Source organism: Gobius niger (genome assembly GCF_951799975.1).
Source record: "Gobius niger genome assembly, chromosome: 11".
Taxonomy (NCBI): domain Eukaryota; kingdom Metazoa; phylum Chordata; class Actinopteri; order Gobiiformes; family Gobiidae; genus Gobius; species Gobius niger.
In genome coordinates, this window is record NC_136862.1 from 21,983,426 (window position 1) to 22,007,773 (window position 24,348).

Consider the following 24,348-nt stretch of genomic DNA (forward strand, 5'->3'; position numbering starts at 1 on the left):
ATTTACCTTTGTGTGCAAATACACAAAGACTCAGGACAAACAAATTCTGAAACTTCCTGCATCTGTGACAACACTCGGACCAGGTGTGCGGAAGAATCCTCCTGGATTGTATCTTTTGTAAAACCCTGTTGGTTTATGCATTTTAGATCTTTACAAGTGAGGCAGGTCTTTGAATGACAAGTTGCTGTTCTTTGTTTACAGTGAAGATACTGCGTTTCTGCCCTTTTGGGAACATGTTCTACAGGAGGAGCAACGTGCACCATCTTCACACTCAATATGGGACAATTCACATGAATGAGGTTGAGATTGATGCCCTATCATTAGATATATATATATATATTTTTTTTTTTAGTGAGTTGCCTTTGCCAAAATAAACAAACTGTGACTTATCTTTAATACAAGTTAAAATTAATATCTCGGTTTGTGTTGAACTGAAGATGGATCCTGAAGCTACACCATGGAGAACCACAGCATCTGCACTCTGTAAAACACAAAGCCAACATGTCGATTCATACTTTTCATATGAGCGTAATTAACACAAATTACATAATGCTCTCTATATAAATGTCTGATTTTTGCTGACTAGAGCTGAATAAATATTTAAATATTGAACAGTAATTAAATATTTAAATGGTCCCCTATGTCAAAACAATTTATGCAAGAAATGTTTGCCCACCAACACATGTCTAAAATGTGTGGGGAAAAATACATTTAAATTGTGACTCTATTGTTCTTACATTGCTGTATGTTAAAGATGAATTTCTGTCAGGTATACCTTCTAGGTATATATTTTCTGCACAGAGTCTTGATGGCCGTCAGCATCTCACCAGTCTTTAAAGAGTAGATATAAGGGTTTAAAAGAGAGGGCACCGTCTGAGATAAAGTGAAATTTATCATTCGAATGTTTGGGTGGTAGTTTGGGAAGTAGACAGCTATTCTGGAGCCCAAAAGAGGAACAAAATATACAGTTACAAGGATCAAATGAGTAGTGCATGTTCTGAAAGCTTTAAGCCGCTCTCCTCTGGAGACAGTTCTCTTCAGTACCACAGCAATGCTCATGTAACTGCCTCCAATCACAAATATAGGGCAAATGTACATGACCATTCCAGCAAACACAACAAATTGTTGGTTTAGCTCAGCACTGTTACATGCTAGACTATACAGTGCAGCATGGTCACAATAAAAGCTCTGAATAACAAAAGATTTACAAAAGGAGAGACGATTAATGAGGCCTGCTACAGTTCCAATGACACTTGTAACCAGGAGCCAAACAAACCCCAGCATCCCTGAAACAGCCGGTGTCGTCATGAGATTGTGGTAACGTAAAGGGAAACAAATAGCAATAAACCTGTCATAAGCCATTAGAGCAAGTGTCCATGACTGCATACTACCAAAGAGTGAAACAAAAAAGAAGTAACACAGACAAGTGTTGTAAGCAATGTATCTGTTTTTAAAAAGAAAAGTGTCTAAGAGTTTGGGGATGAGAGCAGTGCTGCCGCACAGGTCTGACACTCCCAGGTTGAACACGATCATGTATTTCGGCGTATGCAGAGCTCTGACCAGGAAAATAACCAAAAGAAGAACAACATTTCCAAAAAACGTTATAACATAAACAAAACACATAAAAACATAGAAATAAGTGCCTTGTGGAAAGTCATAAAAGCCATTGATATAAAAGTAAGCTGGACGGACAAAGGTCATATTAAGAAAAGTTTTTTCCTCCATGTTTCGAATCACAGCACTGAACCACTTGAGCAAAGGAAAAATATAGAGCAGTACTTGACTGCACATGACTATAGCCGTAGAAACGCTCTGTCTGAAGCTGGTGTTAAATACGCCCATCACACTCTCCTGACACTGGCCCATGTCACATGATCTCACTGTCACAGCAGAAAACAACAACATTAGGATCCATTAGTATCACTAACATGCTAGTTTAATTGTGTTTAATTTCAGGGTGCATTCACATCCTGTGGTCACTTTACTGCACTGCACTCTGCGCGGGGCCAATGGCCAACACATAATGAACTAACAGGGGCAGATGCGATTGGTTCATATAGTCTAATAAGGTTTATCGCAGTGGCAGAGCAATTGGTAAGGAGGACTATGGGGGGGCTTAAGATACACAAAATATAATACAAATAAATAAAAGGTATGGAGAGAAAAGGCACTTGAGGGGCCAGGAGCAAAAGGGGCAGGGGCTCACGCCCCCTTTACGCCCTTACACCTGCCTGCTCGTTCCATAGACACAAAGCTATGCTCAAATAAAAACAGATCAACACAAATAAAACATTGCCAGTCATGTTCAGATTCAGAATAATCCTTATGAGTGTTGTAAGATCAGTGTAACATCAATCCTTACTTGCACATGGCCATCTGACTGTATTTGGTTCGTCAAGAAAAAACAACCATAAAGTTTATTGTACACAGCAAGACGTAGAAATATATATAAAAACTCTTCCTCACTCTCCGCGAGCAGTCTCTTTCCTTCCTCCAAGCTCGGGTCCTCTACCTGAGGCCTGGGAGCTTGAAGGTTCTGTGCAGTATCTTTGCTGTTCTTAGAACTGAACTTTTCTGGACTGCTATGTCTGATGTATTTCCTGGGATCTGCTGTCTAGTTTGGGGGTCACTGAACCGGGTCCTCCAACGACCACAGGCACCACGTATGCCTTCACCCTTCCTGATGTTGAAATCGCTTGATATTGCTATGTCGACGACAACGGCTTTCCTCTGCTCTTTGTCGACCACCACAATGTCTGATTGGTTCATTACCATTCTATCTGGACGTCCCACAGGATCTTGACTCGATCATTCTCTACTACCTTTGCAGGACCAAAGTGAAGGTTTAACAAATTTATTTTCAAAAAGGGGGTAAGAGGGCTGGGGCCAGTGGAGCAGGTGGGTACTGAGCAGTCTGAGCTGAGGCTGGAGTCATCTGAAATGGAAGAAGAAAGTAGGAAGTTCTAGAGCCGCAGTCTTGTTACCACATAGTTAGTAATGACGAACTGGCAAAGAGTGGAAGATGAACCAGGTATTTCAACACAGTTTTGATTGTAGTGTGATCAGTTCTCCGCCCAGGTAAGTCCCACACACAAACACACAGAAGGGGAGGGGGGAGAGGAGAACAGACAGGGATCATGACCGGAAGTGTTTCCCACTTTGACCTTGGGGTTTCCAGCCCATACTCTACAGAGATGTTCCTGTGCACTATGCCAGCCACTTCTGTACTTTCTGTACAGAAAATACAGAGAAAAATACATACTGTAACATGTGATATAAATCTCCAGTTAGATTTTCAAAATAACATGTTGCACAACAATAGAGTGAATAAAGCCTTAACCACTACTAGACCATTGGTGCACACACCATCAATAATATGTTTTTGGAGCTGTACCTTGAGAAAAGATTCTTTATGAATGATTATTATCTCTTCCTTTTAAATGGAGCAGATAAAAGGGTTTAGCAGAGATGGTATAGTGTGAGTCAAAGTTGAGTTGATCATTCGAGCATTTGGTTGAATATCACTACAAGCATCAAGTGAGATGTGCAAGTTTTTAAACTTAAACTCTTTGAGAAGATCTTTTCCTGCCACAAACCTCTTTAGAGCAAGGTCAATACAAACATAAATAAGGGCAATAAAAACACACAGTGCATGGGTTCAAATTCAATGAAGGCGATCAGGTGCTCTTTTAGGACAACAGCCGTGCAAAATGTGAACATTTAAAAGGCCAACGTGATATGATGTAATATTTTGATATTTAGCACACTTGTTACTCTTTGGAAAATTGAGATGGGGCTCATTAAGTTCTATTTAGTCCCCACTCCATTTTGAGCATCAAAGTGTAAATGTTTGTTATTGTGTAGCCTGGTCTGACTGAGCCAATTTTGGACTCCGTCCTCTGTTTAATCTTTTTCTGTTTTTTTTATTTCTTGGCACAAAACTCATTCGAAAGAAAAAAAAATAAACACGGGGAGAACATGCAAACTCCACACAGAAAGGCCCCGTCCTTGGTGGGAATCAAACCCAGACCTTCTAGCTGTGAAGCACGAGCGCTAACCACTGTACTACCGTACCACTAATACGTCACTTAACGCATTAGGGCCGTTCTTCCATGTTCTCATTGAAATTAATTGTTTTATTTATGTTTTTCCCCTCCATTGCAGGTTTCAATATTATCTGTATTTTTTCTGAATATTATTTCAATCACTGTATTATGTCATGTTTAGTTTAGCTTAGTTTATTTCACAATTTTGCACATACAATCAGGAAACTCAACTTATAAACCATCAAGCAATGCTACATTGTGAAAATGGACGCCCAAAAAGCTACAAGCTTATCAACAGGGGCCATAACCCACTACCCAGGGCAAAAACACTTATAAATACATATAAACAAGCAAGAATGGCTCACATAGAATAATTCCCACTGACATCTTTCAAAAGGTGAACGTGGACAATATCACCACAAAACAGGTGGCCCGTTGACAATATACATTATTCATTTAGATTTTAGTATTTTAGTTTATTTTTGCCTTCACATTAAAAGCAATATGTCATCCTGCCAAAGCAGTGATCCCACACTCTGATATAAGTCTAAGTCTATAAGCTCTCCACTAACTTGAAGAGTCAAGCCAAGTGCTGGCCTCTTACTTTGGTGTGTCATAAACAGTCATTTCACACTGACTTTTTCAACTTTGAAGATCATTTTTAGCGATTGCCTGATCTCATTTGTCTGTAAAACAGATTGGGTTTAACATCGGCGGCAAAATGGAAGTTAAGGAGATAGTTATAGTTCTGGCATTAGGATGAATTTGAGCTGTAAAATGATAGACAAAAATGATTGGCAAGTAGTAAATCGCCACTAATGAAAGGTGACCTGAGCATGTTTTTAAAGCTTTTATTCGCTCTTGGGCGACAGATATTTTTGACAGAGCATAGAAAATGTAGAGGTAACAAGTTGTGATAAAAATAAAGGGGATATAAAGAATTACTATTGGAAGCAAACCGCCTACTACGTAGCTAGGGGTCAAGTCATTGCAGGCGAGTTGATAAATTGGACCGTGATCGCAGAAATAGCTTTTTATGACAACAGATTCACAAAACGAGAGTCTGGTGAGAAGACCTGCTGCTAACAAAACCATTACAGAGATGCTCAGCCAAAATGAACCGAGGAGAGAAAACATGAATGTGAAAGTAACCCTGGCGTGATACTTAAGTGGATCTGCAATAGCCAAAAGTCAGTCAATGCCCAGAGCCACCAAGTTAAAGGACTGCATCGAGAAGAAGACAAAGTAGAAATACATGTACGTTAAACAATTGTTGTAGGAAATTGAAGTGTGGTTAAAAAAGAAAGTGTCAATGACTTTTGGCACCAAAGCACAAGTACCACATAGATCCCCCAACACTAAACTAAACACTGCAACATATTTGGGAGCTCTTAGATGATGATCCAAGATTATTACGAACATCACGAGAATGTTGCACACTACAGCTAGAACGTAAATAGTGAAAAGAAAAGCATAGTAATAGTTCACATGAGGAATACCGATCAAACCTGAGATTATAAAAAAAGAGGGCGCACAAAGGTGATGTTTTCTCTAAGTGCAGGGTTAAAAAAAAAATCATTAAACAGATTTATTTATCATTCATATTTATTTATCATTCATTCATTTATAAGCAGTGGGCAGCGCTTTAGACCATGAGGTGTGTTTTGCTATATTCACTGTCAGTCTTCTCAGATATACTGTTTTATGTTTGCAAGACAATTAACTTTAGGCTATGTCAGGGTTCTTTATTTGTACCTGTAGATAAAATTAGAGTGCAGTCAGTGCAAGAATGGCATCTCATATCAACACACATAACCAATTAACTTCATCAGGTCCACCTATAGTAATATGGCTAAATTAAACAGTAACATGTACATTTTAAAATGACTATTTCAACAACATACGTGGTCCAAAATGCTTCAGTAAACCACCATTGGACACTGAAAAAGGAAAGAGTCCTTTACGCCACTTTTCACTGTTCATATTGACTATGCCATATAGTTGGACAGAGATAGTCGATTTCCTCAATGGCCGTGAGGATACTTTCAACAAGTTTGTGCCTAAATGCTAATATGAGCGGGAGTCCACACACAGCCCAACCATCATACAAGGAGAAGTCATTGATTCCGTTTCTGAGTATCTGGGTGTGATCTCAGATGACAAATTAAAGTCCGACAAAAATACAGATCACATCACTAAAATGGTCAACAGAGACTATATTTTATGAAGAAATTGGTATAGAACTAATTTACCCAAATATTCAAATGACCAAATCTGCATCATCCAATAAAGATGCTGCTTTGGTCATGCTAATCAGTGTTGGGGGTAACATACTAAAGATGACAAGATGCAAAAATATATTACTTCTTTTTTTTTTTAAGGAATATAACATATTACTCATTACATATATTACTCATTACAATTCAAGTAACTTTAGTTACAAGTGTATTTAAATGGTTTGTATTGATTGTTAAGTTAAGTTATACTTTATTAATCTCTGTAGAGAAATCTCTTAAGAGAAATTTGTTCTCTGCATTTGACCCATCCTCAGTGTCGCATGGGGGACCTGGAGGAGCAGTGAGCATGTGCGGGGAACACAAGGGGTGCACCATGACCTCGGTATGTCGCTAAATCTACCCTATTATTTTATTAAAATGTACAAACTGCAGTTGTTTACAATTAGTGTATGTTTATTTAGGGCTTTCTCACACAGGCTGTGGTTAGGTCGGCTTAAAGAGACTTTTGGCCCGACAGCGGCACTAGACGGTCTAAACAGCCGCTCTGACTGCAGCTGATACAGGTGGTCTCGGAGCGGCCTGAGCCGCCCTCTGCGTCGGAGCAGATGTGGTGTGAATGTGGCCGACCTCTGGTGAGCTATTCTCGCTTTGATGCCTCTTTTTTGCACGAAGAAAGAATGACTACGCATCAACACGACTATTTAACCAGGAGGGAGAGGAGTGACCACATCGGGGAAGTGTGCCTGTACGTGCGTGTGTGTTGGTGTCGGCAGATTGACAGGTTGATGCCCATTGTCATGGCAATAAGTTTGTTGAACAGCTGATTGATGTTACGTGGCTGATCGTTATTACGTGGCTGATGTTGCGATGTTTTGTGCGAGCGCGTGTGAACACGGACTTAACTAACTTTGGAGTAAATGCAGTTGGAGCTAAGGCGGTCTCGAGGCGACCTACAAGGCGCTCCAACATGTGTGAAAATAGCCTAGGCTCCTGTCCTGCTCCTATCTGTGTACCTGTGACTCTCCTCTCTTGTGGATTCGGTGTGAGGCTCAGGACAGCGGCTACAACACTCACACGGATTGCTTGAGTAATCAAATGTCCGACTATGAGACTGTTTGGCTTTGGAGGTAAAAACTATGGAGCTTCAGTTCTTGGAACGCAAATACGAACATTGGATGCTTTGAAAACAAACTCAAAACCAACTTCAATTATTATAAATAAATTAATGGAAATGTCTCTGTTGTTTCAGTCTATGGATCTGTGAGCCTTATGGAGTGTATGTGCTAATACTAACATGGGGAACAGCTAAATGAGTAACTTCAAATGATAATGTAAAATCCTATAGCCTGCGTCAAGATACCAGGCTTGCTTGAACCAAAGCTGTTGTTGTGCTTGGCAGAAGATTCGGCCTGATACCTGTCATGAGAACAGCTGAGAGCGTGCACAATCTTACTGGGGTTACTTTAAGGTCAACAGTATTAATAGCATTAAATATTCCTCACTTTTGTGAGCAAAAAACAGCACTTCATAAATGATCATAGTTTCAGGCCAATACTAAACACATGCTGTTACTTTTGATGTGGCTAGTAACGATTTCATTTTGAAAAGAATTTTAAATGACTGTCTTATTTCATTGGTCTGAAATGCATGAATGATTGGGTTCAACATTGAAGGCAACATGTAAGTCAGCGAGACGTTTATGATTCGAGCGTTTGGATGAATTGTCCAACCAAAGCGATAAACAAAGATAATTGGCAAGTAGTAAATGGCCACTAATGTGAGGTGACTTGAGCATGTCTTCATAGCTTTAATTCGCTCATGGGCCACTGCTACCTTTGACAGAGCATGAGCAATGCAACAATAACTGACTAAAATCAGCACTAAGGGAATCCAAAGAACTAAACTGATGGACACACCTGCCATTGAGCGGCTGGGTGTCACATCATTGCAGCCGAGTCGATAGATTGGGCCATGGTCACAGTAAAAACTCTTTATAGCGACAGAATCACAAATGGAGAGTCTTGTGAGCAGACCAGTGGAGGTCAGGACAATGGTACAGACGAAGAGCCAGAAAACACCCAACAGAGAAAACATGAATTTGAAGGTAACTCTGGAGTGATACTTAAGTGGATCTGCAATAGCCACCAGTCGATCAATGCACAAAGCCAGTAAGTTGTAAGACTGCATTGAGAAGAAGAAAAAGCAGAAATACATGAAGGCCAGACAGTCCCTGTACGAGATACGGTAATGACTTAATAGGAAAGTGTCAATGACTTTTGGAACCAAAGCACAACTCAGCAATAGATCAGTCAATGCTAAACTAAACACTGCAACATATTTAGGAGTTCTTAGACGATGATCCAAGATTACTACCAACATCACGAGAATGTTGAACACCACAGCCAGAACGTAAATAGTAAAAAGAAAAGCATAGTAATAGTTCACATGAGGAATACCGATCAAACCAGTGATAATAAAATAAGGAGGGCGCACAAAGGTGATGTTTTTTCCCAGTGCAGAGTTAAAAAACTCCATGTGTGTGCAGCCTTGTACCAGTGCAGTGTCCTGAATCTGCCCCCCTGGCTCCGGCTCAGATCTCACCCTCCTCTTTTATCTACATTTACATAGGCCCTCAAAGGGAGGTCGCTACATTACATCACACCACACCAAAAATACAATATTACTCCAGGTAATAAGGACTCCTCGTTTGTCAAGTAGGGGAGCAGAAGAGGCTAGGTTTGAGAGCGACATGGCATCTTGAACCTGCATGCCTAGAGTCCACAAACCAACCTCAATGTGAACAAAACTCTACCTAAGACCTGACGAACTGTTGCCTCAAGGTCTCTTCTCTCGCTGTGGGCCACTCAAGAATGGTAAGGCCAAAAAGGAGAATGAGCAAGTCTAAGAATACGCCTCGGGTGCTCAACTCTACCGATAGCTTCGCAGCTACAAACAACTCCCCGCCCAACTCTGGATCAGCGGTCAACAAATTGGCAGTACAGGCTTCAGCTAAGACTGTCTACTACACAAACATGCATGACTATGAAGGACAATGAGAAACTGTCTCTGATAGCATGGGAGACTTTCCTCCACTGCCAGTCTCGCCCGCGGCGGTCTCCCCTGCAGCTAAGCTACCACGGCTTCAGCAGGCACTTCTGGACTTGACGTGGCTACCTCTATTATCCTCAAGGAGTTTTCCTTCTTCAGTGAGAACATCAATAAAAGGCTAGACACCCTGCATAGCCTGTTGCAGTGTAACTCAATTGAAATCACTGATATGAAACGAGAAATGATAGAAAACACCAAAGAGATGACAGCAATTAAAAACAAATTCAAAGCTGTTTTGAACGACTTTATTGCAGTGAGAGACGATGTCAAAGTTCTGACTACAGAGTCCAAAAATGACAAAGAAAAAATCAAGATGCTGGAACAGAGAATTATGCGACTTGACAGCTACTCCCGACGACAGAATCTGAAGTTGTACGGCCTGAGGGAGGAGGAACAGGAGAACGTACGAGAGGAGATCATTCGGCTGTGCCAGGAGCTGCTGCCGGAGGCTAGGGACCAGCTTGCGGGGGTGATCGATGTTGCCCACCGCCTTGGCCCTAAGAAGACGGACAGCACGCGGCCCAGACCGGTCATCATGCGGTTTTCCCATCGCAACTACAGAGACGCTATCTGGCGTGCAGGAAGAGACTCAACTCTACTGATGAACAGGCATCTGAAATTTGCGGAGGACCTGTCTCCAGAAGAGAGGGAGAACCGGCGGCTCCTTTACCCTGCTGTGGACAAAGCACGTAAGGAAGGCCGTTCGGCGCACTTCGCCGGCGGCCGAGCATTTGTTAACGGGAAAGAAATCTTCCCACCTGATCACTCTCAACATGGGAATGGGTAACTATACAGTTAACATAGGCTGTTTTGTGACATATGCTAAGGCCCACTGCTCATCACAATATGTCAGGCTCAATGCTAAGGTCATTAGTATTTGACAAAACCTATGAACTTAAACTTATGAATACCTGTCATATATAGCAGGTCACTTTCTGTTAAACACTTTTTGTTCAACTGCCTAGGAGACTACACAAGGTTTGCGGCTCATGGTCTCTTATGTTCCCTCTTTGAGGTCATAAAGAGACTTGTTTTTTTTCAGTGTTACACCAAAGTGGTGGTTGGTTTAACACCTTCTTTTTTTTGTTTTAGCTTTTTGTGTGTTTTTTTTAATTTTTGGCTGTGTGGTACATGTCTTTGTCTATTATCTCATTAAATGCGAGGAGGAACCTAATTAAGCGTAAAGCTATTTTTTTATACCGCAAACAGCATAATTCTGATTTCTGTTTTATACAAGAATGTCATTCAACAGAGTCAGTTCAGAGCTTTTGGAGATCCCAATGGGGGGGTGACGTCTGGTTTGCCCACGGCACTGAGCGGTCAGCGGGTGTTGGTATCCTAAGAAATCGTTACAATGGCAAAATCTTACACTCTGATATTGATAAGGCTGGCCGTTACATTATCTTAATCTTGGAAAAAGATAATGACCATTACATTATGACAAATGTCTATGGGTGCAATGACCAGAATGACAACAGACAATTATTCAACAACCTAGAAAACCGACTGTCCATATGGGTCAAAAAATATCCCATGTCCTTTATCATAGTGGGAGGCGACTTCAATGTTGTCTTAAATAATAATCTGGATAGATGGCCCCCCAAAAGATCGGACTCTTTGGGTGCTTTTGTGAAGGCCTTGGCCCAAAAATTTGGATTGACTGATTCCTGGAGAGAGAGCCATCCGTTACTGAAGTCATATACATGGGCAAATAAAAATCTTTCGAGGCAATCCCGGATCGATTATTGGTTAGTATCGATCAGAGATAATACCTGCCCCACTGACTGACCACAAGACAATAAGTCTCAGCATCTGTCCCTCAGAGAATCATCCCAAAACCTCATACTGGAAACTAAACAATTGAATCTTAGAGTGTGAGGAGGTGGTTACTAGAATTTCTAGTTTGATAGAAGAATTTTGGGGGAAAGCACGAGAACAAGAAAACTACAGTCTTAATTGGGAGCTCTTTAAATTTGAGGCCGCCAAATATCTCCTCAAATTTAGCAGTGATATAGCAAGGAGAAAAAGGGAAACTGAAAATGATATTCTTAAAATTACCTCTCTCCTGTCGAAATCGATTAATGATATTACGGAGCCCGAAAAAATTGAACTCAATGAGCTGCAGCATAGGTTGGACGAGATATTCAAACAAAAAGCCAAAGGGGCGTATGTGAGATCACGCAGACAGTGGATTGAAGAGGGTGAGCAGAACTCTGCCTACTTTTTTAGACTAGAGCGACAAGCCAATAAAAATGCCATTAAAAAGCTGTCAATAGATGGTGCTGTTACTGCCGATCAAAAGGCTATCTCTAACTACTGTGCCCAATTTTACAGTAACCTTTATGCCTCTACTTTTTGCCAACAGTCAGCTAATGCCTTTTTCTCCACACTGCCAACTCCAGAACAGCTTCCAGAAGTGGACAAAAAACGCTGTGATAGTCTCATGGATGTGAAAGAAGTAGAGGATGCAATTATATCACTGAAAGCAAATAAATCTCCAGGAAACGATGGTTTAACATCTGAATTTTATAAGACATTTTCAACCAATTTAACTTTTTGATGAAGGTGTTTGAGGAGTCGATAGAAAGAGGTTCACTTCCTGCTACACTGAGTCAAGGTCTGATAACCCTCATACCAAAAGCAAAAAAACTTGACAACTGGCGCCCCATCTCTAATAATGACTACACAATTCTTGCTTCAATCTTTGCCTCTAGAATCAAGATGATTTTACCGAAGATTATTGATGAGTGCCAGTCAGGGTTTATGCAAAATAGACGTATATCTAACAACTTAAAGAGGGGGTATTATGCTTTTTTCAGCCACATAGCACCAGTCTAGCACACTACAATGATGACGAAACCTTCTGTTGGTCTGTCAATGCAGTAAATTAAAATAACTGCCTTGTATAAAATTGCTCTCTCAAAATGGCGGTAGCGAATGACTTGAAATAGGCCCCTGTCTCTTTAAAAACCTCTGACCCTTTCCCGACACGCCCCCTCCACACGCTGTCTGTGGCATCACAACACTCCGCTCGTTGTCTCAACAGTATTGAAACTACGATCGGTGTATTTTAATTTTTATTGTTGGAAAGGAGCCACTGTTTATCACTTTGTGAACAATGGCCACACCGGATATTATTTGGAGACGAACCTTCCACACCGGACGCTTGGACGGGGCTCTTGCCTGAAAAATAACTGCTGTTTGGAGGCTTCTCTTTGCTACTGCCATGCCCTATGGATCTCTAACTATACCCCCATGGACGACACCAGGATCTGCAGGAGCCCATACGATTCAAAAGACGGACATTATCTGTGTAGGTGGATAATGGTTTTTCGAGGTTACCCGTTAACTTGTTATAATCGACTACAGCTCAGCATTGTTGATGAAAAGAAAAATAAACCACAAATGTGTAAAGCCAGGCTCATTGTGTGATCATCGTAAAGGCTGCTTCGAGTAGTTGCCTGCTTTATTGACGTTATTTGTGCATAATATGCTGCCTGTTTTCAATGAATGTTGTGAAGGTGAAAGTTGCTAGCTTGTCGCGGCTAATAGTGCCTTAGCTCCGGGAGAAACCACTCGGCTACGACTCACTGTAGATGAAATGTGAGCAATAAACTACGAAATCAACAAGCCAGGCTCCGTGTGTGATCATCATAAAGGCTGCTTCAAGCAGTTGCCTGTTTTAGTGGCGTTTTTAGTGCATAATATGCTGCTTGTATTCAGTGAATTTTCCCGTTAGCTTGTCGCGGCTAGCTTGTTAGCTCCGGGAGAAAACCACTCGGCTATGACCCATTGTAGATGAAATGTGAGCAATAAACTTGCAAATCAACAAGCCAGGCTCCGTGTGTGATCGTTGTTAAACGGTTCTTTATGAGTGTGGTGGTTTTATTGACTTTATTTGTGCTCTGTGCATCATCAAGGCCCTAAGACATTCCCAGCTCAGAACCAGCCGCTGAAATAAGTGTTCTTGTCACCGGTTTTAGTCCTGGGTGTTCAGGTAACAGAAACACTGATGTGTGTCTTTGTAAAAGTCTGCTGTGGCTCCGGTTCACAACACATGAAGCTAATCCTCCATGATGACTCTGTTTACATCTTAGGGCTAGACTGCGGGGACGTGGTTCTGCTGAGGAGCAGTGGTTGGTTACTCGGCTGGTGACGAAAGGTTGGAGGCGTTCCCTGAAGGAATCAGGCGTTTTATCCCTAAAATGGCTGCCATCAGAGTTTTTACAGATTACTTGAAAATACGTGAATGTGCTAAGGCAACACTTCAGGCATGTTTTTAATGAGGGAATGACATCATAACATGATGTAAAGCTTGAAAAAGTCGATTTTGCATAATACCCCCCCTTTAAGTGGATCCGCAATAGCCAAAAGTCAGTCAATGCCCAGAGCCACGTTAAAGGACTGCATCGAGAAGAAGACAAAGTAGAAATACATGTACGTTAAACAATTGTTGTAGGAAATTGAAGTGTGGTTAAAAAAGAAAGTGTCAATGACTTTTGGCACCAAAGCACAAGTACCACATAGATCCCCCAACACTAAACTAAACACTGCAACATATTTGGGAGCTCTTAGACGATGATCCAAGATTATTACGAACATCACGAGAATGTTGCACACTACAGCTAGAACGTAAATAGTGAAAAGAAAAGCATAGTAATAGTTCACATGAGGAATACCGATCAAACCTGAGATTTAAAAAAAAAGAGGGCGCATAAAGGTGATGTTTTCTCTAAGCGCAGGGTTAAGAAAACTCCATGTGTGTCCAGCAGCTCAGCGTCCTGAACCTGTGCCTCAGCTCTCACTCAGAGCTTCTTACATTTATAAGCAGCGGGCAACGCTTTAGACCACGAGGTGTGTTTTGCCATATTCACTGTCAGTCTTCTCAGATATACTGTTTTATGTTTGCAAGACAATTTACTTTAGGCTATGTCAAGGTTCTTTATTTGTACCTGTAGATAAAATTAGAGTGCAGTCAGTGCAAGAATGGCATCTCATATCAACACACATAACCTATTAACTTCATCAGGTCCACCTATAGTAATATGGCTAAATTAAACAGTAACATGTACATTTTAAAATGACTATTTCAACAACATTCGTGGTCCAAAATGCTTCAGTAAACCACCATTGGACACTGTGAAAAAGGAAAGAGTCCTTTACGCCACTTTTCACTGTTCATATTGACTATGCCATATAGTTGGACAGAGATAGTCGATTTCCTCAATGGCCGTGAGGATACTTTCAACAAGTTCGTGCCTAAATGCTAATATGAGCGGGAGTCCACACACAGCCCAACCATCATACACAGTATCTGGGTGTGATCTCAGATGACAAATTAAAGTCTGACAAAAATACAGATCACATCACTAAAAAGGGTCAACAGAGACTATATTTTATGAAGAAATTGGTATAGAACTAATTTACCCAAATATTCAAATGACCAAATCTGCATCATCCAATAAAGATGCTGCTTTGGTCATGCTAATCAGTGTTGGGGGTAACATATTAAAGTTACAAGATGCAAAAATATATTACTTTTTTTGTTATATTCCTTTAAAAAATAAAAAAGTAATATTTTTTTTCCTCACTTTTGTGAGCAAAAAACAGCACTTCATAAATGATCATAGTTTTAGGCCAATACTAAACACATGCTGTTACTTTTGATGTGGCTAGTAACGATTTCATTTTGAAAAGAATTTTAAATGACTGTCTTATTTCATTGGTCTGAAATACATGAATGATTGGGTTCAACATTGAAGGCAACATGTAAGTCAGCGAGACGTTTATGATTCGAGCGTTTGGATGAATTGACCAACCAAAGCGATAAACAAAGATAATTGGCAAGTAGTAAATGGCCACTAATGTGAGGTGACTTGAGCATGTCTTCATAGCTTTAATTCGCTCATGGGCCACTGCTACCTTTGACAGAGCATGAGCAATGCAACAATAACTGACTAAAATCAGCACTAAGGGAATCCAAAGAACTAAACTGATGGACACACCTGCCATTGAGCGGCTGGGTGTCACATCATTGCAGCCGAGTCGATAGATTGGGCCATGGTCACAGAAAAAACTCTTTATAGCGACAGAATCACAAATGGAGAGTCTTGTGAGCAGACCAGTGGAGGTCAGGACAATGGTACAGACGAAGAGCCAGAAAACGCCCAACAGAGAAAACATGAATTTGAAGGTAACTCTGGAGTGATACTTAAGTGGATCTGCAATAGCCACCAGTCGATCAATGCACAAAGCCAGTAAGTTGTAAGACTGCATTGAGAAGAAGAAAAAGCAGAAATACATGAAGGCCAGACAGTCCCTGTATGAGATACGGTAATGACTAAATAGGAAAGTGTCAATGACTTTTGGAACCAAAGCACAACTCAGCAATAGATCAGTCAATGCTAAACTAAACACTGCAACATATTTAGGAGTTCTTAGACGATGATCCAAGATTACTACCAACATCACGAGAATGTTGCACACCACAGCCAGAACGTAAATAGTAAAAAGAAAAGCATAGTAATAGTTCACATGAGGAATACCGATCAAACCAGTGATAATAAAATAAGGAGGGCGCACAAAGGTGATGTTTTTTCCCAGTGCAGAGTTAAAAAACTCCATGTGTGTGCAGCCTTGTACCAGTGCAGTGTCCTGAATCTGCCCCTGGCTCCGGCTCAGATCTCACCCTCCTCTTTTATCTACATTTACATAGGCCCTCAAAGGGAGTTCGCTACATTACATCACACCACACCAAAAAAACAATATTACTCCAGGTAATAAGAATCTACTCCTATGGGAAGATGCTAATAGTAATAATAATAATAGTAGTTGTTGTTGCATTCTGTTTGCAGTAGTAACTATATGTTTCAATCCCGATATTTTTGAAAAGCTATTTAGTTCCTTTATTAGTCCTTCCAAAGCGGATTGTGTTGGTTTTATTTAAAAAAAGTTGCATCATCAGCATACATTTTCAGCTTAATCTCTTGGCCGTTTGGAAATAGGCCTGGTATATCTGGATTGTTCCTAATTTTAACAGCTAGGATTTCTATACATAAGATTAAGAGATATGGTGGTAACAAAGGACACCCTTGGCGTACTCCTTGTTTTAATAAAAAAGTGTCTGATACATGACCGTTATTAATCACTCGACTAACAGGATGTTTATAAAGAGTGTCAAACCACTGTATTAACTTTTTTCCAAAGTTAAAAAAAAAACAAGACATTGTCTTATGAATTTCCATTGAACTTTATACCCTATTACAATTGATTTGGCAAAAATGTTATCTGGAACAGTATTATGAAGCCATATAGGGAGCTGTTGTAGTAAGTATTAGTCAGCACGGTGGTGCAGTGGTTAGCGCTTGTACTTCACAGCTAGAAGGTCCTGGATTCAATCCCCGGGCAGAGAGGGCCATTCTGTGTGGAGTTTGCATGTTCTCCCTGTTCCCTCCGGATACTCCAGTTTCCCCTACCACTAAAACATGTACAATAGGCCATTTTTTTAATTTATGTGTAGAATGTACTATAATAAAGACTTCTCTATTAGCTAAAATTTATGTTGTTAGTTTTGTGTCTTTACAGTAATGCTTTATAAATAAAGTTTGTATGGTTGTGCTGGGACAGAGATCAATCCGAAGAGGAGTTCTCAGGTTTTTCAGGCTAGGACCCACTAGTAGTTTTGACTTGTCTATGTGACTGTGGTTACTCACTTGTTTCAAAGTATTTGACTGGTCTCATATCTATCTATCAATCAATCAATCAATCAATCAATCAATCAATCAATCAATCAATCAATCAATCAATCAATCAATCAATCAATCAATCAATCAATTAATCAATCAATCAAACTTTATTTAAAAAGCGCTTTTCATACCGAAAGGTATCACAAAGTGCTTTACAGATTACAACATTTAAAACAATGCGCCTGGGACAACCTCTGATATATGTACATTTTATATATTAGGATTAAATAAATAGATTAGTCAGTTAAAGGCTAAGCTAAAAAGGTGGATCTTGAGCCTGCTCTTAAAAACATGAGCCCTGAGCTCCTCCTCAGTTTGTTCCAGAGGCGAGGGCCGTAATATTGGAAAGACGCATCACCATGAGTCTTTTTGTTGACTTTAGGAATAACTAGGAGACCCCTGCCGGAGGAGCGAAGGGGCCGTGAAGGGTCATAGGGTAAAAGCAGTTCTGAAAGATAAGAAGGACCAAGACCATTAAGACATTTAAAAACCATTAGAAGAACTTTAACATCGATCCTGAAACACACAGGGAGCCAATGCAGCGATTCTAAAACCAGTGTAATGTGGTCCCGCCTCCTGGTCTTCGTCAGGACACGAGCTGCTGAATTTTGTAAAAGTTGTAAACCTGAGATACTCTTTTTGGGAAGACCAGAGAGCAGGGCATTACAGTAGTCGATACGACTGGTGATAAAAGCATGCATGAGCGTCTCCGTGTTGGCCCGAGAGAGAATGGGGCGGACTCTGGCTATGTTCTTTAGATGATAAAAACCTATCTTTGTGATATTCTTAATGTGTGGAATAAACGCCAGCTCAGAGTCAAAGATCACACCCAGGTTCTTCACCTGTGAGGAAGGATTCATAGACAGTGACTGTAGTTTGGGTAAAAGTCTCTCTCTCTGGGCCTCAGGGCCGATGATTAACATTTCAGTTTTGTCCTGGTTAAGCTGGAGAAAGTTTTCTGCCATCCAGGATTTGATCTAAAATGCAGTTAAAAAGTGCATCTATTGGCCTGGTGTCATCAGGAGACATGGAGATGTATAACTGTGTATCATCAGCATAACTGTGAAAGTTGACCCTGTGTCTCCTGATGACATCACCAAGAGGGAGCATATACAGATTAAAAAGCACTGGGCCTAAAATTGAGCCCTGGGGCACACCACATGTGATTTTATGGACCTTAGAGGGGCAAGTATCCACACTCACCATCAACATCCTGTCTGTGAGGTAGGAAGTAAACCATTTGTGTACAGCACCAGAGAGGCCGATGTGCTTTAAACAAGTTAAAAGAATGGTGTGGTCGACTGTATCAAAGGCAGCGCTCAGATCCAGAAGAACCAACACTGTGACCTTCTGTGAGTCATAATTTAATCTAAAGTCATTTAGATTAAATGACTTTAGGTCTCGGTGCTGTGGTTTACCCTAAAGCCGGACGGAAGGACATTATGTGCAGTAATAAAATCATTAAGTTGGATAAAGACAAGTTTTTCTAAGATTTTGCTTAAAAATGGTAAGTTGGATACTGGTCTGAAATTGTTCAAATCTTTACAGTCGAAATTGCTCTTCTTCAACAGGGGCCTCACCACCGCCCCTTTAAACGCAGCAGGGAAGACCCCCGTCTGGAGAGAGCAATTCATCATGTTTAGAAGCTCGTCTCTAAAAGATCCATAAAATGTTTTTAAAAATATTTTTTATATTCATATTCTTTTTTTCTTCTTTTAGTTTGGGATTATAATAATAATAATAAAAGAACCTCTAATGACTATGTACAGATACCTTTAAGTACACCTCGCACTGAACTATTTCACTGTCTCTTTATTTGACTAAGTACAACAAACCTTGTTATTATCTTCAATTTTTATTGACAAAACAAAGACATGACATAACCAGTACATAAAATTAATTTGAAAGTGGGAAATCGAGAAGCTATCACCCACAACGTTTATGAACAATGACCAAGGCAAATCTTGATTTCATAGATAACTAGCAGTACATAATCTAAAACTAAAATAGTATTTACACATATATTAATAACGCCAAACATGTCAAACATGTGTGTCACATATGGCAGGATCTCGCAATTTGCTGAATGTCTCTCCCCATTCCTCACGGTATATATGTAAGTGGGCATCCTCAGATATGAACTCTTTTTATTAATATGATCAGATTGCTTTGTGATTAAATAAACTACAGCTTAGCACATGACATACTCATTGTGACTCACATATTATGCACATTCACATTTTCACAGCTTTGTTTCCAACAGCTATTTTAGACTTTCTGGTGATTTGCAGCAACCGTTTCACTGAGTCTTTAATTTCCTGGGTTTGCAGAACATAAATGATGGGGTTCAACATCGAAGGGAAAACCGAAGTCATGGACAGGTTAATAATTCTTGCATTTGGGTGTATTTTTTCCATTAGAGTAAACACTATCAGTAATGGGATGAAGTAAATAGACACTAATAACAGGTGGCCTATGCATGTCTTAAACGCCTTGAGTCCTTCGCGCACTGTTGCAACCTTAGCCAGAGTGACAGTTATGTATAAATAACTGAAGAGAATGAAGGCAAGAGGCAGCCAAAATATTAGTATAGGATATAGGCAGCTTACAACGTAACTAGGAAAGTTGTCATTGCAAGCGAGCCTATATATCTGACCGTGATCGCAAAAGTAACTGTTTATTACAACAGATTGACAAAACGAAAGCCTTGTAATGAGCCCAACAGAAATAAGAACAGCAAGGATGACGAAGACCCAAAAAACTCCGATCAAACAAAGCATGAATCTGTTTGTGACTTTGACCTGGTAGTGCAATGGGTAGCGTATCGCCATTAGTCTGTCATAGGCCAGCGCAGCCAAGTTAAACGACTGTATAGACAGAAAAGTGTAGCAGAAGAACAAATAGGCCATGCAGTCGTTGTAGTGAATATACGGACGGTTGAATAGGAAAACGTCAAGAAGTTTCGGCACCAGAGCAGTGTTGCCGAACAGGTCGACAAACGCCAGGTTGAAAACAGCAATGTACTTTGGGGTTCTTAAATTATGGTCCAACAGTATGACAGCCATCACGAGAGAGTTGCCAATGACAGACGCAATGTAAACAACAAAGAGAAAGACGTAGTAGTGCCTAATATTGGCAATGCCCGAAAAACCGGCTATAATGAAATAAGGAGGGCGCACAAAAGTGATGTTCTTGTTGATGGTAGGGTTAAAAAACTCCATTGTAAGTTAAAAGCAGGTGTGAGCTGCTGGGTCCCTTTGCTGAAAAGCATCTGAGTCCATGTCTTTTGTAGGAGACCGAAGCCACATCTGTGCACTATTCTGACGTCACTGGGCACAGATCCTGGGCTTTGTTTTGATTGAACAGAATATAATCTAAGTGGGTTGAAAAAGCATCGCCCCCTTTAACTTTTCAACATTTTGCCACGCTATGGTCCACAAACATAAATATACTGAGTTGAAATTTTACGTGAAAGACGCACACTAAGTGACACACAATCGTGAAGTGAAATGCATGCGTTTACAAACACAAAACAAAGTGGGGTTTGCAAAAGTATCTACCCTTTCCTTTTAGTGCAACCAATTGCCTTGAGAAGTTGCCCGATGATGATGAATGATGATGAATGATGTTGACCTAATGACTAAATAGAGTTTAGTCATTATGTCTGTGTGTCATCTATTGTCAGTTCAATTTTTTTCTTTCGAAAAAGCCACTCTGCCATAAAGGCCAGATTTGATAACCTAACCCAGCTTTATACTTCTCAAAAACTTGATCCTGGACCGGTCTGGTGTGTTCTTGGACTTCATGATGCTTTCTGCTCTCCAATAGTCTCTTAACAGACCTCTGAGACCATCACAGAGCAGCTGTATTTGAACTGACATTAGATTACACACAGGTAGACTCTATTTAGTCATTGGTCTACATGTGATCATTCAGAAATCATCAGGAAACTTCTGAAGGTTGGGGAGAGCATTTTTGACTTTTTCTCAATGAGCTTCACAATTTCATCACCAGAAATGGTTTTCACTTCGCAGACTGTTCAATTATTTCAGGTGACGACCTCATTATATGAAGGTCATTGAGAAAATGCCTCGAATAAAGGGTGGCAATTTTGAAGAATTTAAAATATAACAATGTTTTTAGTTATTTCACCCTTTTTTGTTTCCTACATAATCCCATATGTGTATTTCTAGTTTAATGTATTTGATGAGAATCACACAAAGTAAATAAAGAAAAGCCAACACATAAAAAGTGTCTCCAAACTTTTGAGCAGTACTGTAACTCTTTCAGGCCTTAATTATGCCTGAAAGACAAATATTGTGTGACCTACAGCATCTAGCCTTTCTTACAGGAATAAATAAATAATTTCTGCAATATATTTCAACATGAGATACATGACACATTTGGTTCTGAATTTTAAAGAGAATTTCAGCCTGGGAATACCCAGGCTATCGTTTTAGAGCACACGAGCGCTGCTGCTGTGTGCGCTCGAATCATTTCGAGCCGGAGGACCATGGCCAAAATATTTGCATGGATGACAAGATGATGACGCACTATTCGACATACTGAAGCTTGTAGTTTGTTTACAGATAAAACTTAAAAAAAAAAAAGTATTTACAGATCCAACATGACAGCAGCGACTCCATATTTTGATCAAGCTTTAGACCATGTTCTACAAAGTTTAGCTCAAAAGTTTACAGTCATCTGATACCATGATACGATTGGCTATGGCTACGTGCAGACGCATGATAGTCATGCTGCTGTCATGTTAGATCCGTAAATAAACTTTTATTTGTTTTATCCGTAAACAAACTACAAGCTTCCGTATATCGAATAGCGCGTCATCGTCTTGCCGTCCCTCCTCATTCTGTGATTGGTTCCGACATCCATGCGAAAATTTCTGTAGTCCCGAACAGATAATGGTCTCCCTACAAGGCAGTGCGATTACTGTGTTATGTTACACTTTTAAAATAGATAAAACATTAAAGCGTGAGGGTTCCTGTTATAGCAACACATGAGGTCATCCAACTTAAAATTCAACAAATAAAAATCAAGAACAAAAATGAGGCAACGCAAAGTGGGACAAAAACAGAAACAATATGCTAATAATCATTTCACTATCTTCACTGTAATTACGTTTTGTATTTTTACTTTGACAAGTTTCCTCACAGAGTCCTTGATTTCTTGGGTCTGCAGCACATAAATGATGGGATTCAACAGAGGAGGCACCACAGAGGTTAGCGACAGGTTTATGATCCTAATGTTGGGATCTATGGCTGAACTCATTGTGAACGTGGTCAAAATCGGCACAAAGTATATCGCCACTAACGAAAGATGCGCAGTGCAAGTTTTAAAGGCTTTCACTCTTTCTTTCATCGTCGATATCTTGAGCAACGCAATGCCTATACGAATATAACTTGCCAAAATGAATGCAAGAGGAAGCCACAGGATAACAATAATTAGAAACAAGGCAATGATCCGATTTGGAGATGTGTCATTGCAGCCAAGTTTGTACAGCTGGCCGTGATCACAGAAATAGCTTTTTATAACCACAGAATCACAAAATGAAAGTCGAGTTAGTAGGCCAGTTGCTGTAAGTAAAACTAGTAAGACAAAAGTCCAGAAAAATGCAATTAGCCCCGACATGACCTTGTTAGTAACTCTGATATGATAGTGCAGTGGTGAAACTATAGCTATGAGTCGGTCGTAGGCAAGAGCCACTAAGTTCAGGGCTTCCATAGAGAGACTCATGTAACAGAAAAACAGAAATGTCAGGCAGTCGCTGTAAGAAATAAGATTGTGGTTGAACAGAAATATATCAAGGAGTTTTGGGACCAATGCGCAGCTGTTGAGCAAGTCAGAAACAGCAAGGCTAAAAACTGCAATGTATTTGGGAGTATGCAGGTTATGGTCCAATAGTAGGAGTAGCATCACAAACACATTCCCTAAAACAGAGAGGATAAAAATGAAGAACAGAAATACATAGTAATACTTGACATTTGAAATGCCTATAAAACCGCGTATAATAAAATGAGACGGGCGTACAAATGTGATGTTTCTGCCTAAAGCGGAGTTAAATAGGTCCATTGTAAAACTTGTCTGTGTCTGCTGTTTGGGGGAGTAGACAACAGCAGTGAACAGGAGAAGCCCTCATCTCTGACTGGTGATGTGGTCGAGAACTAATTAACCAAATATTCAAATGACCAAATCTGCATCATCCAATAAAGATGCTGCTTTGGCCATTATCATTCATAGTAATTAATACAAATAAAATTCATGATTTGAAACAAGAGTTGGACAATAGTTGATGAGATGAGGTTTTCCCTTTTCATCTTCTTTTAGTACAAAGGTTTATTATACTCAGGTTACACCCCTTGACATTACAATGCTGACATCAGCACTCGGCGTCTCTGCTTTCTCCAGTGTGGCCATCAGACAGTGGAATATGTTGCCAACAGATCTGACCACATGTGTAAATTTGAACACTTTTTCACACCAGGCCAAAAGATGCCTTCTTTTGAAACAAAGTTGTTCCCATAATGTACTGTAATTGGTCACCTTAAACCAGGGGTGCCCAAAGTGGGGCCCGCGGGCCAAATATGGCCCGCCGAAACAATTCTGTTGGCCCTCCAGAGAGTGACCTACTTTTGCTCTGCGTGTGGTTAATACTAACTCTCTTCCATTCATTCTCAAAGGTAAATATGGATGCAGTACACTTTTTGACCACCAGCGTCAAATTGGGGGCGCTGTTTCACTCCTTTCGCAAAGTTAAGGAAACACTGTTGTGGTGTCTTGGTATTTATCAATTACAGAGCGTTGTAGCATCAACTTTCACAGTTTTTCCATTTTTTATTGCAAAGGTTGTTGACCTCAACATCAGCATATGTTAAAAACTGACTTATAAAAGAATTGATGCTGAACTTACACTTTCAAAATAATGTAATGTGGCATTTTCTTTGAGTTAACGAATGAGGTAAAGTTACTGTAGGTGCTGTAGATACAGGTGTTGTTTTATTTTTTGCACTAAATTGTTACAATGGTTGATTTTTTTTCTACTAAAACTAGGCTTTTGCCATCGTTACCATTTGTTTTAATATAGCATGTTATTTACATGGATAGAAACAAATGCAAATGTAGGCTATCGAAAAAATAAAATAGAGTAACTTTTGTAATTTGCAGTTATATGTGTTTTTCGTGCTTGACATCGCCGTG

General features: G+C 40.1%; 4 protein-coding genes and 1 pseudogene across 5 annotated transcripts; all 5 read right to left on the reverse strand.

Moving 5' to 3' along the window:
* Positions 1-450: 450 nt before the first annotated feature.
* Positions 451-1,725, reverse strand: LOC306970683 (olfactory receptor 1500-like; the record flags this gene model as incomplete). The annotated part of the gene is made up of 2 exons (XM_079566712.1): positions 451-481; positions 1,097-1,725. The coding sequence occupies 2 exons, from the start codon at positions 1,723-1,725 to the stop codon at positions 451-453; spliced, it is 660 nt and encodes a 219-aa protein (XP_079422838.1).
* Positions 1,726-4,669: 2,944 nt separating this feature from the next.
* LOC306970684 (olfactory receptor 1500-like) lies at positions 4,670-8,818 on the reverse strand (annotated as a pseudogene). The gene is made up of 2 exons: positions 8,200-8,818; positions 4,670-5,491 (listed from the first exon to the last, which is right to left on the reverse strand). The product of its transcript is annotated as an olfactory receptor 1500-like (transcript).
* Positions 8,819-13,765: 4,947 nt separating this feature from the next.
* On the reverse strand, positions 13,766-16,015 carry LOC306970685 (olfactory receptor 1-like; the record flags this gene model as incomplete). The annotated part of the gene is made up of 2 exons (XM_079566713.1): positions 13,766-13,795; positions 15,053-16,015. The coding sequence occupies 2 exons, from the start codon at positions 16,013-16,015 to the stop codon at positions 13,766-13,768; spliced, it is 993 nt and encodes a 330-aa protein (XP_079422839.1).
* Positions 16,016-19,370: 3,355 nt separating this feature from the next.
* LOC306970686 (olfactory receptor 6C2-like) lies at positions 19,371-20,357 on the reverse strand (the record flags this gene model as incomplete). Its single annotated transcript, XM_079566714.1, has 1 exon — positions 19,371-20,357. One exon carries the CDS (start codon positions 20,355-20,357, stop codon positions 19,371-19,373), a length of 987 nt encoding a protein of 328 aa, XP_079422840.1.
* A 1,888-nt stretch (positions 20,358-22,245) lies between these two features.
* Positions 22,246-23,223, reverse strand: LOC306970687 (olfactory receptor 1E16-like; the record flags this gene model as incomplete). Its single annotated transcript, XM_079566715.1, has 1 exon — positions 22,246-23,223. The coding sequence occupies one exon, from the start codon at positions 23,221-23,223 to the stop codon at positions 22,246-22,248; it is 978 nt and encodes a 325-aa protein (XP_079422841.1).
* Between the last annotated feature and the right edge of the window lie 1,125 nt (positions 23,224-24,348).